This window comes from Lepeophtheirus salmonis, chromosome 8, assembly GCF_016086655.4.
Source record: "Lepeophtheirus salmonis chromosome 8, UVic_Lsal_1.4, whole genome shotgun sequence".
Lineage (NCBI taxonomy): Eukaryota > Metazoa > Arthropoda > Copepoda > Siphonostomatoida > Caligidae > Lepeophtheirus > Lepeophtheirus salmonis.
In genome coordinates, this window is record NC_052138.2 from 37,685,548 (window position 1) to 37,701,283 (window position 15,736).

Below are 15,736 nucleotides of genomic sequence, written 5' to 3' on the forward strand. Positions count from 1 at the left end.
TTCATATATATATTAAAATGTTCAAGATTCCCAATTCTTTTTCACTTGCAGATTTTGCACTTGGAATATTTTGCTGTCCGTTTAAAAATAAATTTAAAATTTATCTGCCAACGAATATTGTCAAGCCTTTAAAAACCGTGGACCTACAATCCTAAATTTAGAATAATGGCAGACGATTTGTTCAAGTATTAAAGATACTTGTTCAAGTAAATATCTTTATAAGGACTTTGTCACTCTTATCTGTTGACATTAATTTTTCTTCCTTCTTCATAATTATTTCCTGCTAAGCTCTGATGTGTAAAAAAGTAAAGCATGTCTCCTATAAAATATAGCCTAGATATAGAGTAGATAGATATGAAGTTAGCCGAACTTATTTACTGGAAGAATTAAAATAAATGCTTAAATGTAAAAATAATTATTATTTTCTAATGTGATCCCAAAAATTGAGGAAAAAAATATATATCCCCGGTATCCTGCGTAACAACTATTTCTCGGGAAATGAAGAATCCCCATCATTCTCAAAATATTAAATTATTGTAAAAAAATTTCAAAAATGAAATTTCTAATATTCAATTTTTGAAAAAAAATGTCAAAAATAAAATTTCTAATATTAAATTTTTTTCAAAAATCCATAGTTATAAAAAAAACTGAATTTTTGAAAATTTATTTATTTATTTTTCCTGAAAAAAAAAAAAAAAAAAAAAAAAAAAAAAAATTGGCAGTACAAATTTTTTTAAAAATAATATTCAAAAATCCACAGCATTCAAAAAATATTTAATTTCTTGCAAAAAATTTCGAAAATAAAATATCTTTTTAATTTTTTACCTTTATTTTCGCATAAATTTTTTTTATCCTGAGTAAGTAAAAATTGTAGTAAAAAGACAAAATTTCTTAATTTGCTTGGGGGGGGCTTATACGTTTAACAATTAAAATTGTTGATACTTTGGAAATACGAATGTGTGAAGCACTTTTCTGTACTCTCACTGAAAATGATGTCAATTAGAGGGTCTTTAAAAATTTTTAAACATTTTTCAAGAACCTATTTTAAGTTCTTTATTAAGGACCTATAAAAACCTATTAATTGCATTTCAATAATTAGAATTGATGACTCAACAATGGGACAAACATTCTTTTAGAGTATATGTAATGAACATAGAAAATTCAAGTGTTAATTGCATTAACATTTATTTGAGGTACGCTTTACATTCTGGTACATACGTCATTTTTTCTTTTTAATAGGTCGATTTTTGGTGGAGTAACGGGTAAAGTAGAACTACGACTCATTGCCCTATGGAACTTTCCCAATTGTGGGTATAGTTTGTAGAGTATTTTGTAACGAGCTAAAATAGAACCATAAAAATCATACTCCATAAAATCAACGAACAACCATACAGGCAATAGGAAAGGGTCCATATGCCCATAAAACATTCTTCAACTTGCCCCGTTGCTCCAGTAAGAATCGACCTTATATATAGATTATTATTAAAGAATTTATTGCTACACATCATATAAAAACATACAATCACATGTAAAAATAACTTTAACTTGTGGTGCCCTCGTAATTGTTTGCCAGATTAGGTCTCCTATTGGAGTCCATCTGTTCTAGGGATGTTGCATTGTTCAGCCAGTACCCAACATCAGAATTCATTAAAAAACTGAAGAGACTAGAAACGGAATGGCATTGAAAAAGTCGAAAATTGTACATTAGCTGTGTCCGCTCAATTATAAATTTAGGACATTCATAAACCAGATCAAGTGGTTCCTCATCTCTTAAGCAACACCCACGACATAGTAGGCTAACTTCATGGTGCATGAGGTGATAGAGTTGGTGTAGAAGACAATGCCCAGTGATAAAGTGAAGCAAGGAGTTCCTTTCGAAAAATCGAAGAGTTACTTCCATCTCTTCAACTCTTGGCAGCCTTTGATAGTAATAGTCAAGGTTCGACCAAAGTGTCTGCCATTTGTCTATGTAATGGGCAGAATCCTTCTCCTTAAAAGGTGAAGGTCACCATTCAGGTAGGAGATTGATTCAAATCTCCAGCTTTGACCAAATCATTTCCAGTGAAATTATAGTGACCTCCTACCCAGCAAAGTTAGAGAAGGATCTCACTAGCAAACGACCTTTAAAGAGTTATCGTATCGTGGACAAAGAAACTCTCTTTCGACTGCAAAACTCCAATTGCTGCTTGTGATATTGTGAAAAGTGTTGTCTTTGTTACGCTCATGTTTAATTAGAAAATCATGATTAAAAATACTCTTGAAATATAAGACATATTCAAAAGTATTTTGATTCAAAAATCTTCTTATTTTGTTTAGGTTGTAAATTCGTCTCTTATAGAGGATCAGGAGGGGAGAGGACTTGAACTCGAACCGTTGACTGAGGGATAAGTCCAAAGAAGGATCACACCTAATTATGTAAGATACAGAAGGTATTGCTGGAATCTTCCATGAACTATGACATCATTATTCTATATTTTTGAAATAATGGCTAACATAAATTGTTTGAAACCTGGAATAGGAGGGTGGTCTGGAAAGTTCCAGACTTGAAAGTGAAAATAGCAGCAGTCGTAAATATAAGCTAATCATCATTTACCACAGTGAAATCATGAGCAGCTGAATCCAACTTATCTTTGATTTGTATAACCGTATTACCTTTCAAAAACAAATATTTAATAACACTTGATTTGTATATTTTCACAAAAAACCCGTGCATCAACTTACTCAAACGACTTTTAAATAACAACTGCCTGAAACTTTAGTGAGTAACTGTCAATAGATGCTAAATAGATGTGACCTAGTTTTATTAACTAGTACTGCCAACTTCACGTTGGGGTTGCAAACTTTTCCGACCACCCTTGTATTAGCTATTCCTCTCTATTTTCAAAATATTAACGTATGGCACAGATCACTATTATAGTTTCTAATCATATCTGTTGGCAAATAAGTCGTCCAAGTCAAGTCGTGAGTATTTGATGTTGAGATCAAGTCGAGTTGCAAGTTCTTTTCTCCGGATTTTAATCCTAGCCAAGGGATTGTAACAGAAGTAGAATGGAAAAACAATCTGATTTAAGAGAAGATCTTTCTTATTTAACCTTTCTCCAAGTGTAATGTCTAATAGGTTTTTGAAAAAAAAAATGAAGGTTTAGAAGGAAGAAATATTGTAAAGAAAAAAAGTTGGATGCGCTTGATTTTCTCGTTGCGTACGGAGAAAAAAAAGCGACTCAAGTAGGAACACCATTATATATATGAAACTCATAATATTAATATTAGTGTGTTCGTATACTACCGTTGAAGAATAGTGGGACATTACTTATTTACACATGAACTGAATATTAAAAGATTGTTATGTGTGAAAGACAATTTTAGTTTTTTTTTAAAAAAAAAAAAGAACATTAAGAACCATCGAGGAGTTATAAAAAGCATACAAAAATTTATAATGAGGCAATCAATAAAGACTCAACATATGTTATTGATGTCGATGTCATCCATTTTTTTAATAGTACACTTTTTACCTATACGTGGAGTGTATAGCGACTCGTAAGTTTTATTTTATTTCATAAATAGTTGTCTTTGTATTACGGATCAGTAGTTTTAGAAACGCCAATTATTCCAGTCCGACCCGATCCCATCTAGTCCAGTTAAGTTAACATTTTCGATATTCAAATGAGGTAAAATCAATCTCCCCTGATGTCATTTTTGTAATTTATGGTGGTGTTTAGGACCGTCAATCCAGAGAAATGAAAGGACCTGTTCTAAGATTAGGGGTGGGGGGGGGGTGTTAATTTATGAAAATTCAATTTTAGGCCAACTTTTCCAGTGACAAAATACCTTGGTAGTATTTTTTTTGTGAAAAATAAATAAATAAAGTCGTATCAAACATTATTGAATGTTGCTAATCGTAGGAAATATCATATTAAATGGACGTCTAATAATACATGCCACAATTCGATAAATTTAAACAGTACTTTATGCGTAATAACTACAGTAAAATTTGATTTTAACGCCCATAGGACCTGTCTCCTAAGACTGGAATATACCAAATAAATGAGGATCAACACAACATTTGTTAAAAGTATGAGTTGTGAAGGTCTGTCACTCCTATGGTAAATGTTTTAAGGTGGTTTATTCCGTCTATTATGTGTGTATATAGACCATTTATTTCTAAAAACGATTACAAATTATAATCTTCAAGTCTCCACAACTCTCTCTTTCAAAATGAAGAGGTTTTGTGATTTAAATTTGGGGTTTTATGTAGATTTGAAAATTCCATGATATATTAAATTTCGGAAGCAGAAAAATTACTAACGGTGCACTTTCTATCACCCAAACAAGAAACTTTTTAAATCACAGAATGTTTTTATTTTGAAAGTGAGAGTTTTTAGTGAACTTTTTTTATAGCAAAGTTTTTATAAATATATTGCGTGTACACGCATAATAGATATGGTAACCCAACTGAACTTTAAAATGATGTAACAAAAAATCAAGCTATGTTGTTGAATTTATTTATTTAATAACAATAAAAAATTTAACGTAATCCAAAATAATTGTTTGGTAAATTCCAACAGATTGTCTTAAGGCAAAGTAGTTTCTGTATTTTAATTTAAAAGAATAGTCCTTCAAAACCCTGTTGTTAAAAAAAAAAGAGATTCCAAATCTCTCCTGAAAAAAAAAAATGGCAATAAAAAAACATTTCAAGAAACAAATATAGAAAACTATGAGCTAATCACCTCCCTCCCCTCTGTCCTTCAATGATAAATCATAATTTACGGCCTTGTAATCTTCTGTGAAGACGATAAAAATTTTTTACAACATTATAATAAATACTCTTATTAATATTAATTATTGTTGTTCTATTTGATTTTTTTTTTTTCAAATTAATAAAAAGTTTGTCTTTTTTAAATTCTGTAACATTCATTGTAAACATTTGTGCAGCAAAACGTGGACTCGAGAGGTTACTTTATAAATACTTCAATATATATGTATATTTTTTAATTTGGATGTCCTTGTGTTTGAGAACAATCCAAATTCGCTCTTCATGGCCTCCCTGATAGTCCTAGTGGCCACGGAGAAGTAATTGGCGTTGCGCTTTATCGATTTGGTTGGGGTCTTCCTCGATGTTGTTCTCCAACATGTACAGAAACTCCGGATCCCCTCTTTAAATCATGCCTTTCACGTTCTGCTTTCCAGCAGAGGTCTTCTCTATCACTCTTCATCTTGGCCACCTTGAAAAACAGGGTCCTGGAACACTTTACAATGTCCATAATCCTCGTCACCTCAACTTCAGCATCTAGAAGATCTTAGATGCGCTGCTTTTTGGCTTCTTGCTCACTCATGATTATGAAATATTTATTATAGTTTGTTTATGCACAAAGAATGGTTCAACCAGAATATCAAAAAATAATCACTAAACCTTCATACATTAATGATAAAATTAACATTAATTAAAAGTTCACATTTTGTTGGCCAACTCTGTACAATTAATCTCTAATGTGTAAAATCAAAGTCCATTAATCCAAATAAGTAAAGTTAACAAAGCTATTTAAACACTTAATTGTATTATAAAATTATATTTCTACCAACATTATTTTCATTATCCATCACTTCCAAAATGTGTATAAAATTCTGTTTATATTAGAGTATGCAATAATTATATTTATATTAAAAAGAATCAATCAAATCGAGTTATGATTTATATGAGATATTAATTGTAACTTATACAAATCAAAATTAACTCATATGTAAGCCATATTTAAAACTAAAGTTTTTTTATTATGTATATTTAAAAACTTATTGATGTTTGTGTAGAGTCAACTGTTGAGTCAACATATATTCACTTTTTCCATAGTTTGTATTTAATTATACAATGGATTTGATCATTTGACATAAAAAGGATATCTTTTAATATTAAATCTGAGATTTTTAAACAGTTTTGTAAATAAAATTTTATAGTTAGGTGTGAGAGCCAATTATCTATACATACTTTAACACAAACGTGCCATACCCAAACGTGGGCTTTTATTTTAGGCCCCTTATGAGCGAATCAGTGCAAATTCGCACTAGCGGTCATAGGAGCGCGCCAACTCACATGTTTTTATTTTTCTGCAACTAAATAAGTAGTATTTAGTCTAAAACATTAAGTGTTATATTCTTTTTCAGCCAATAACCCACTCCCCAATTCATAGCGTGGGTAAAATTTTTTAAATTATATGTACATATATATCTCTCAACTTTTTAAATTTTCATATATGAATGTAAATATTTGTACTAAAACAGAATATACAAAGGGTGGCGGAGAGCAAATAGATATGGGGAACATGGTCCACAAGGGATCCCTGTTTAGGGAACCAAAAAATGATAGAAAGACCCCAAAATAACTCCCCGTCCCGAAAAGGAAAAAAAAACCAAAACAGAAACCCCCTTGCAGGCGAGGGGTGGCTCATTCCCAACAGAACAGAGGGCCGTGTTTCTGCGAGTTTCAAGTCTCTGCCTTTCTTATTTAATGTAAAGAAATAAAAATAGAAACTGTTATCGTGTTATACACACAGGCCTGCAGTATTTCCTTATTACTTCTTATATCAAAAATATGTATTTGATATACATCATGGAGCACTATACACTATGGTGCAGCCGTGACTTGTAGTCATATATACAGACAGACAAACTTTTTTTAAATTAAAATAGATGGAATTTGAGTGTGTCAAAGAAACATAAAGTATTTTGTATATGTCAATTTAGAAATTGAAATCCAGTTGAATCGTTGATTCTCCAGCAGAGATCATGATCTTAATATGTCCTAGTGGAGATTACAATCAAGAGGTCTACTAGGAAAATCATTAATTCTATTAGTTGTACTATTCTCTCCTAGGACAAATTAAAATTTTACGGAGGGAGATAGTAAGATTGAATATTTGAAGAAGTTGCGTATTTTCGAAAATATGACGCTTAAAAAATATGATGTATCATTGATTACTCCATTACAGTATTCACATGGATTAAACTGCATTTCACCTTAATTAGTATTAAGGAATACAAGCTGACTGACATTAGTTGGGCTTAGTTCTAAAGTTTATATATCGCATGAATACTGATATAACATCTTTAAATTGTCTTCTAGTTAAACCAATATTGATATAAGCATTCATTTTAGTTAATAAATGATTTTTAGTTAAGAAAACTTGCACAACCGGTCAGCCGGGATGTATTTTTGGATATGATATGGGATTTATGATGGTCTGGGAAGTGGATGTGGAAGAATTTTTTCATTCAGCCTCAAGGGAACTGCTACCTGAATGTACTAAATAAGAATGGATCTGTAAAGGATTAAGTTCTTTTGTTGAATCAGTTCTTTTAGTGAATTAGTTCTTTTGATGATTCAATTCTTTTAAATATTCAGTTCTTTTGATGATTCGTTCTTTTAAAGATTCAGTTCATTTAATGAATCAGTTCTTTTGTTGAAACAGTTCAGTTGATGGATTGGTGACTTTATAGTTGTTCTTGTGCGCAAATTAGAGTGTACTCAAAGTAGCAGAGTTATGAAAGAGTGCCTAAAAGATTCGTCCCAACTCCCGTAAAGCCTTCTCTTAAAAAGAACAAAATACAAGTAATATAGTTTCGAATCAAGTCAAAATGGCTCATGAACTAATGGTTTACTGTCATAACAATGGACAACCAAAGTGATTAGAGTATATACCTCCTTTTTTAAAGATTTTAAAGATCCTACGCCAAGAATATCGAAGTGTTTGAATGCCATCCCACTCAATATGTTTTGTAAATTCATCCCTCCACTTAAGCTTACGGAGTTGAGATTAAATCCGATATGAGCCTCAGTTGCTCCTTCCAGACTTCTCCAATTTGATTTTGAGCACCCCTCTGGTGATTGATGAGTGATAACGTTTAATAACGACGTCATATATTACCTAATATTTACTATATGAAAATGTTGCTGAAATGAAATATGCTGAAATGAAGCTTGCACAATTGAATTAATAAAATAAAATTAATTAAAAAATATTCTTCTTAATATGAAACAAAATTCCCGAACAAACACATGCACACATACATTTAATACATTTCATGTGGGAAGGATGATTGAATAATTGAACATTAATTAGATGATCGATATATTGTGTAATTTTCAACTTTAAGAAAAATGATGAATTGATAAGCATGTTAAAGCACATTAGTAAATTAATACAAGGATTCATAGTTGTACAAATTGCACTTAAATTGGCAAAAATTAATCTTTCCAATTATAGAATTGGAAATTGATTTTTGTATTTGAAAGGTTATATTGGGGTGAAATGAAGTTTTATGAATTAAATGACGGCTTTACAGGGTTCTTATAAATTATGGAACACATAACACATCATGAAACATTGTTAAATTTTTATATTTAGACGAAAAAAAGTAAAGATGCAATATGTTGTAAACATATAATTTTAGAGCACATTAAAATTTCATTTCAATGGTCGCAATTTGATTGAACCATAACCCAAGCCTCATGAAAGCTCTGCCACAGCTGGCACGCACTATGTCACTCCTGGGGTATCCTCCTATATTGTCTCCATTACATTCATTAGCTCGTACTTATTTGTACAAAATACAGCATTAGGAATCTGGCTCGAAAGATTTTTAGACAAAAATGCTTAAAATTGAAGGCACACCATTCCTAGAAGATTCTTTAATTCTTCGGTTCACATTGCGATACTCAATGGTGGTCTTGCAGGTGGATACATTTTCCAACATCAGGGTAGCAGGCTTACTTTCAAACTTCATCATTTTGATATTACTGTTTTGATTGAAACGAAATGTTGTTTATACAAACAAAATTATCTTCAAAATAATTTATTTATTTATTCTTGCAATCGTAAATTATTTAAAATTTAATAATAATATTTTCCATCTACTGGTGCTATTTTAAATGTAAAGGTTCTCCTTTTTATAGCAGTAAATCACTTTCTCCATCAGAAATCATATAACAGGCAACTGCTGTTAACAATGGTCTTAATTTAAGTGTACCATATGTCCTTGTCCGTGCTATTTTTTTCATTACAAACTACTCAACTCTTCATAGAAGTATAAAGTGTAAGTACGGGTATATGTTCTCATGAATGATAGTGAATAACTCTGGATGGCTATGAGTGTAAGTCCTTGTTGGATTTATACTAGTATTGAAGATCGACATCGGAGTATTCATGCATATGTATTTGATAGTTATAGAGCAAGATTTGTGTTTATTTCTTTCCTCCCATCGCTTGCAGCGAATCTAATAATACGTCATGGCAGATAAACTTATCCTACTAAAGATTCTTCTAATTATCAGGGGTAAATATTATGATTTACAACTGTAATAATGCTCCTCATCACAAAAACAAAGCAGATTCGAGAATATTTATTCCCTAATTTTTTCTATTGTCAGTTTTGTCTACTTAAACAGATGGCTGGGTTGTCCATTTACAGGGTGAGGATATTATAATCCTCTTCTAGGCAGTCTAGCCTCAGTGCAAAAAGCCTGATAATTTTGTACTTGAGGTCATTCAAAAGAGCTGACCAAAAACTCCAATTTGATGCTTTTTGTTTTTTTGCGATCAAAAATGTCCGAGCAACGAGCCAAACGGCAAAGGGTGTGCGATCTCCTCTGCGCACAAGTCAATCCCAAAAAGAGCTCATCCTTTGTCAACGTGTCCCTGGACACAGTCTACAGCACGCTCGGCAGGAAGCCTGGAAGCGGAGGCTATAAGAAGAAGAGAAGTACCCAGATCGTAGCTATGGTGAAGGAGGAAATTGAGAAAGACCCGAAGAAATCCATGAGGAAAACGGTAAACAAGATGGAGATCGACCTCAAGACAATTAGAAAGTCATAGTGTGCAAACAGACAATAAATCACAATTGTTTAGCTTCGTCCTCATCCAACATGAATCCCCTGGACTTTTCTCTTTGGTGTGTCTTGGAGGGCCAGATGAACAAGATTTATCACCCAAATGTCGATGTTCTGAAGGCCGTGATCACAGAGGATGGAACAACTTGTCCTCAGTCCTTATCAAGGCCAACTGTGCTTCTGTTCCTCCCGTATTGAATCCATCATTCTGAATGGAGGGGAACATATTGAATAAAAAGTGTAAAAAGTTGTGAATTACCAACTTTTGCTACAAAAACTTGCCATAAAAATGGTATAAAATAAAAACAAGGGGAAGTAAAAGCGGTTTTTAAAATTTTCTAATGTTTGAGACCTCACCCTGTATGTGATTTTTCCATATACAGCATCAGTACAGCTAAGCTGTTCTTCTCCAAACATTCTTCAAATGTCTAGGAGTACTCTTTTTTATTACATATCGCTTGGTCATATTGTTTACAACTGTAGCCAGATTGTTTTTGAAGTATCGCTATATAAAATGAATTTTCTTTAATTCCTCAGATTGCCACAAAATGTTTTTCTTATTTGAAGTTGATATATGAGATAAATACTATGTTAAATTAATTAATTTAATTTTAAACCCCCTGAAAAATAAGCTTCAAAAATACTTGAGTTTTGTTATTTTTATATACATAAAAAATGTGTCACGGTGGAGTTGGATGATATAAATCTCTCGCTACTCTTTTACAATTTAAATAGTTATTTGTTGTGAAATTGAATTTATGTGTAAAGCTACAACCCGTTTTTTTCTTTTTCCATAAATTCCGTGGTTTGGAAAAGTTTTTAACTACTTTGAGTGTGCTACAAATAACCATGTACGACAGATCAGAAAGAGGTTGAAAAGGGAAATCTTAGAAATACTGTTTTATTGATAAATTATGAAGATTATTGTTTAAGAATTTGATTTCCAACAGCTTCAATTACAGTCTTCAGACGAGGTCGGAAAGCAGAACCTTCTTACGCAATATAAGTTCTGAACAGCCTCCTCCGATGGGGCTCCAGGTGGTGTTGCTGTGCCGGATCCTACAGGGTTTGTACTTTATATGCCATTACCATTTAAAAAGTCCAAAGGATTTAGATATGGGGACTGGGGACCCCAAAAGTCTTTCCATCTGGTTAAATACCAACGAATTCTTCCCAGACTTCTTAAAGGTCTTGTAGATCTATGGCAAAACTTGGCTCTTCAAGATATTTAAATAGTCAGCTGCTGTTAGACGGTTGCCTGTTGAAAACAAAGTTGGCGACATTTTGTGACCTGCTAAGATGCTAAGCATAACCAACGAAGATGGATGTTTCGTTTTGGAGACTTCCCAGAGGCTTCTAGTTAAATCTTTTAAGCAAGCCTGTCTTTTTGTTTGTTGATGATAGGATCGACAGTAAATGTCTTCTCATCACTGTAAAAAAAAAGATCTTATTTTCATTTTATTTGAGATCATTTATTATCAACCTCTTGCAGCATTAAAAACGGGGAAACATTTTATTTCTAGTTATGAGAGGCCTTTCAATATACCTCAGAGATCTTCCTCCAGCATATTTGACAGCGTTAGAGAATGAACACTTGCTCACCTTCATCTTCCTGGCAAATTTTGATATGTTCGTGGTTGGATTGATCTCATATGCAGGTTTATGTTACGTCGCTTTTTCTTTAGCAAAGAAATTCAGCTTAATCCTATATAAATGAAAAAAAAAAGATTTACGCTTTAAAAAAACCTCTTAAATCTTCGTAAAACTGGTGATCAAGGACTTTTTGAACAGCCAGTACATAACGTAATAACGGGTAGAAACTAAAAAACGACACACTGAATTTTCAGATTGTAAGTTACGGATTTTAAAAACCATAATACGTAAAACTAGTTATGAAATATCACCTGTCAAAAACATTAAATAGTTTTAATTGAGCTAAAAATTGTAAAGGAGTGGGACACAGGACTCAAGGTTACAATTTTAATTCGTGCAGATCACACTCCAATTGAGATTTGGAAGCTAATTAGAGTGACTAGGAAAACTGTTTATAATGTCAAAAAGAGTTGGAAGTTAAGATAGAAAGGATCCACTATTTTCTGGGATCCAGGTCAGTTCAGATCTTTAGACATAAATAGTCAACTATATTTCGTGTACCCAAAGCTTCGGAGGGTACATTGTATCCCTAAACGTCCTACTTTCTCTTTTTGTCTCGAAATTGGAGACAGTGAGTACGGAAAGTTGAAATTCCATTATTGCAACCTTTTAATACAAAGGATATGACTAAGCTAAGAGAGGCGAAGTGACGCATTGCGAAGTGAATAAATATATTATTAGAATAGAAAGATTTCAACTGTTTCGAGATATCATTTGGATGTCGGGGGATACGTAACTTTTTCTCTTTCCTGTTCGTATGCATTCCCGGAGATGTATTAAAACTTCGAGAGATGAATAGTTTGTCTCATATTGGAGACCTCTTATTACATGAAACATATTCTTCGTTCTTAATCAGTTCGGCTCTCAACACGGATATAACGTTACCCAGTACACATGAAGGGGGTACTATCATACATGATATATGAAGGGATTTAAATATTGGCTCTTTAGTACTTAAAAATGAATATTTACAGATAATTAATTAAGTTCCATGTATAAGTATCAAGACATCAATAAAAAATACACCCTCCTGTTTTTAAATGAGCTGAGAAAATCGAACAATTTACAAAATTGACCCATGGAACTTTCAATAATTAATATTCCTGTAGAAATAGGTGATTTGATGATCACTTGTTAATCTGAATTCTTCTTGCGTCATTTCATAAATATTGGTTCTTCGCTGTTTACATTTGGTCAAGTTTGAGTCTTTCTTTTTGGATATTTACTGCCAGTCAATGGAGGATTTCTATAGAATTTCCATCAAGGGGAGGATCACGAATATAAAAAACAAAGAGTAGATCATAAGTGAAATGAATAAATACCCTAGTTGGGAGGTATGGCTTCCGTAGACCCACGATTTGTAAAAACTAAACTAATGTAATATATCATTAATGAAAATAATTAGCATTTGTATTTTCCATGATAAAAAAATCGGAGTTTATTTTCATTTATTGTTGATATTACTAATTAGCTTCATTAGAGTTAGCTGGTTCATAAAAAATGACATCACATCAAAATGTCTATGTCGTCACTTATTTTCAATAATTCCTTGTAATAACCGATTTTAATCTGTATTGATATATATCGCAATATCTTATGATATCAATACTTTTTGACAGCCCTACTACAAACCTGTGAGCCATGGCTCAAGCGCACCCGCTACAAAATGGGGTTGAAAAACTAAAACAAATTAAACATTTGTCATATTTTTATGGGAAATAAAGTATTTATTAGATTCTAGTAGTCTAACGTATACTTGTATAAAAAAGTAGGCCAGTGAAGTTCATAAATCATTGTTTCTATGAAATTATTAAATGCCAATATCAAGCATATCAGATGCCTCTTTTTAAAGCATATCTAGACATTCGAATACTTGAATAATATACGAATAATAATAATTAATGGATGTTTTTTCCATAAACATGTGACAAATGTTTTGACAAATGCCCTTATGAACTTATGTTATGTCATTGAAGTAATTTATCTTTTCTTCTACGCCATTTTTAGTGTGCACAGTTGAGCCTTCGCTTATAGGTTTCTATTATTATAGGCCGAAGTAAGGTTTTCATTGAAAATTTCAAAGATAAAGTCAAATGTCTTTTTTATTGACATCCCTGACACGGAATCTAGGATTTTTAATAAAAGGTTTTTGCGGGCTCATTGTTTTATTTATCTTCGTAGACATCTTCCTAATTATTGTGGAAGTTATTCTCCAAAAGTTGTGAATTTGTACAATGACTCCAAATAATTGGACAATATTAGTTGATAGGTTTTCACAGCTTAATAAGAAGTAATTCGTATACAACCATTCAATGTTAAGAACACGGATTAGTGGAAAGAAGAGACACACGCTTTTTAAGATCCTGAAAATCCATTGGATCTTTTTTATAATCCGAAGTACCCGAAGCTGGTTCAGGTCTCAGATCTTTACGGATAGTACAAGTTTACTTATACTGTACCTGGGTACTTCGAATCTGTCCCATCTCTAGTTGGAAGAGGATGATACCATTGAAGAGAAAGAGGAGAGTGGTATTATGAAAATTATACAATTATTATTGGGGTATTCTGTCAAGGGCGAAGACTTTGAGTTCTCATAGGATAGTTGCGGAGCAGATCAAAAAAATTGGTGGATATCACGGAAAAATTTGTGAATACGCGTCCAAAACAAATATGAAGTATCCATTCTTTTACTCAGCAAAAAATGGTTCCGGGTTGGAATGTCCACCACCTCATTACTTCTAAATAAGTCCCTCCAATATCCAACGAAGAAAACTTGCTCTCTATGTGGATTTGAAACCGAGAGAAGCAGACACATGTTCTCAAGGAGTCATGGTATTAGGGATACCTTGGTAGGGAGCGTTCTCCCAGAGTACAGGGTGAAGCTAGAAGTAATAGTGTGGCTCATAACAACTTCGAACCGGATTTAAAACTATAAACCAGACCTAAATTGAAGTGGATTTGGACTATTGCTGTAGAACTAAATACTCTTTTGTAAATGAAAGAAAAATAATTTACTCTTCAAATAAACTTCTTTAGCGTAAAAACATTTGAAATCCTGATTTGTTAATCTTTTTTCCAACAAAGGAAACAAAATAAGCTGGTTTTTAGCGTGCAAGTTGTTTTTTCTCAGTATTGAATGATCCGACATAAAATATGAAGAGGTTTTATTCGAATAATATGTAATTTATGATGGTATTTTCACTAGAACAAATAAGGGATGTTTTGAATCCCCAAATCTCTTCATATCGAAAGGGGGAGAGGATAAGGTTTGAAAATTATAACATGCAAACTTTTTAAGTAATTTTTAATACTAGGTGGTACTATTAGTAAGACACAATACTATTATAACTCAAACGTCAACAGCTGACATACCTCTTAAATCATATTACCATTATTTTTCTAAATACCCAAAGGCATGCTATTTGCGCACACCTGATTTTTTCCCAACATTTCCATCCTTAATCATCCGTTCTAATCAATATCACTATTTATATCATTAGATCTTTTAAAATTTATTTTATAAAAAAAAAGGTGAAAATTGCAACAAAAGTATCATTGAGTTGGTATTTTGTTGTATAACAATATCTTTACAAGAAAAATAAAATATTTTTTTTAATTTGATCAATTAGATAATAAAAAATGCACTCTTCTTATTAGGGCCTTTTCAATACGAAGTGGATAAAAAATAAATATGACTGGAGAGAGTTGGAACCCAGGGCAATTGCCACAAGCCTTTTTATTGCAGCCATTAAAAAAAGCTTCAATCATAAAATTTACATTACAACAATATTTAACAAATTATTGGGGAAAATATTAATAATTTTGTTAACTTATTTATTAAATATTGAAAAAACAACTGATTTTGAATGGGCAAAGTAATTTTTTTTAGAGAAATAATATTTTGTAATAATAATTTAATTGCTCAAATGGACCTGCACGGATTAAGTATGACTAAACATTATAATATTACATTGACTCTATATGACCTTGGAATCTTCTTTGAAGTCCATATACATAATGCATATGGACTTCTCTAGGAACAACCAAGGGGTAAACCTACGCACATTGACATCAAGAGAATAATTTATCAGGAGCACGTTGTCCAAAGAGCTACGTTGTTCGATTTGTAATAATATTTTAAGTTTTTATAGTTATTTCTGTAACTTCGATCCTTTAAGTTATTGATTCTTTTACGATAACGTGATT

The 15,736-nt window shown here is 32.0% G+C and overlaps 1 protein-coding gene across 1 annotated transcript in view; it reads left to right on the plus strand.

The window, feature by feature from the left end:
* Positions 1-3,223: 3,223 nt before the first annotated feature.
* Positions 3,224-15,736, plus strand: part of LOC121123324 (glycine receptor subunit alpha-3) — a 151,496-nt gene continuing 138,983 nt past the window's right edge. Inside the window, exon 1 of the mRNA XM_040718444.2 lies at positions 3,224-3,537. Coding sequence (XP_040574378.1) covers positions 3,437-3,537 — 101 coding nt within the window. The 5' untranslated portion in view covers positions 3,224-3,436. The remainder of the gene's footprint in view (positions 3,538-15,736) is intronic.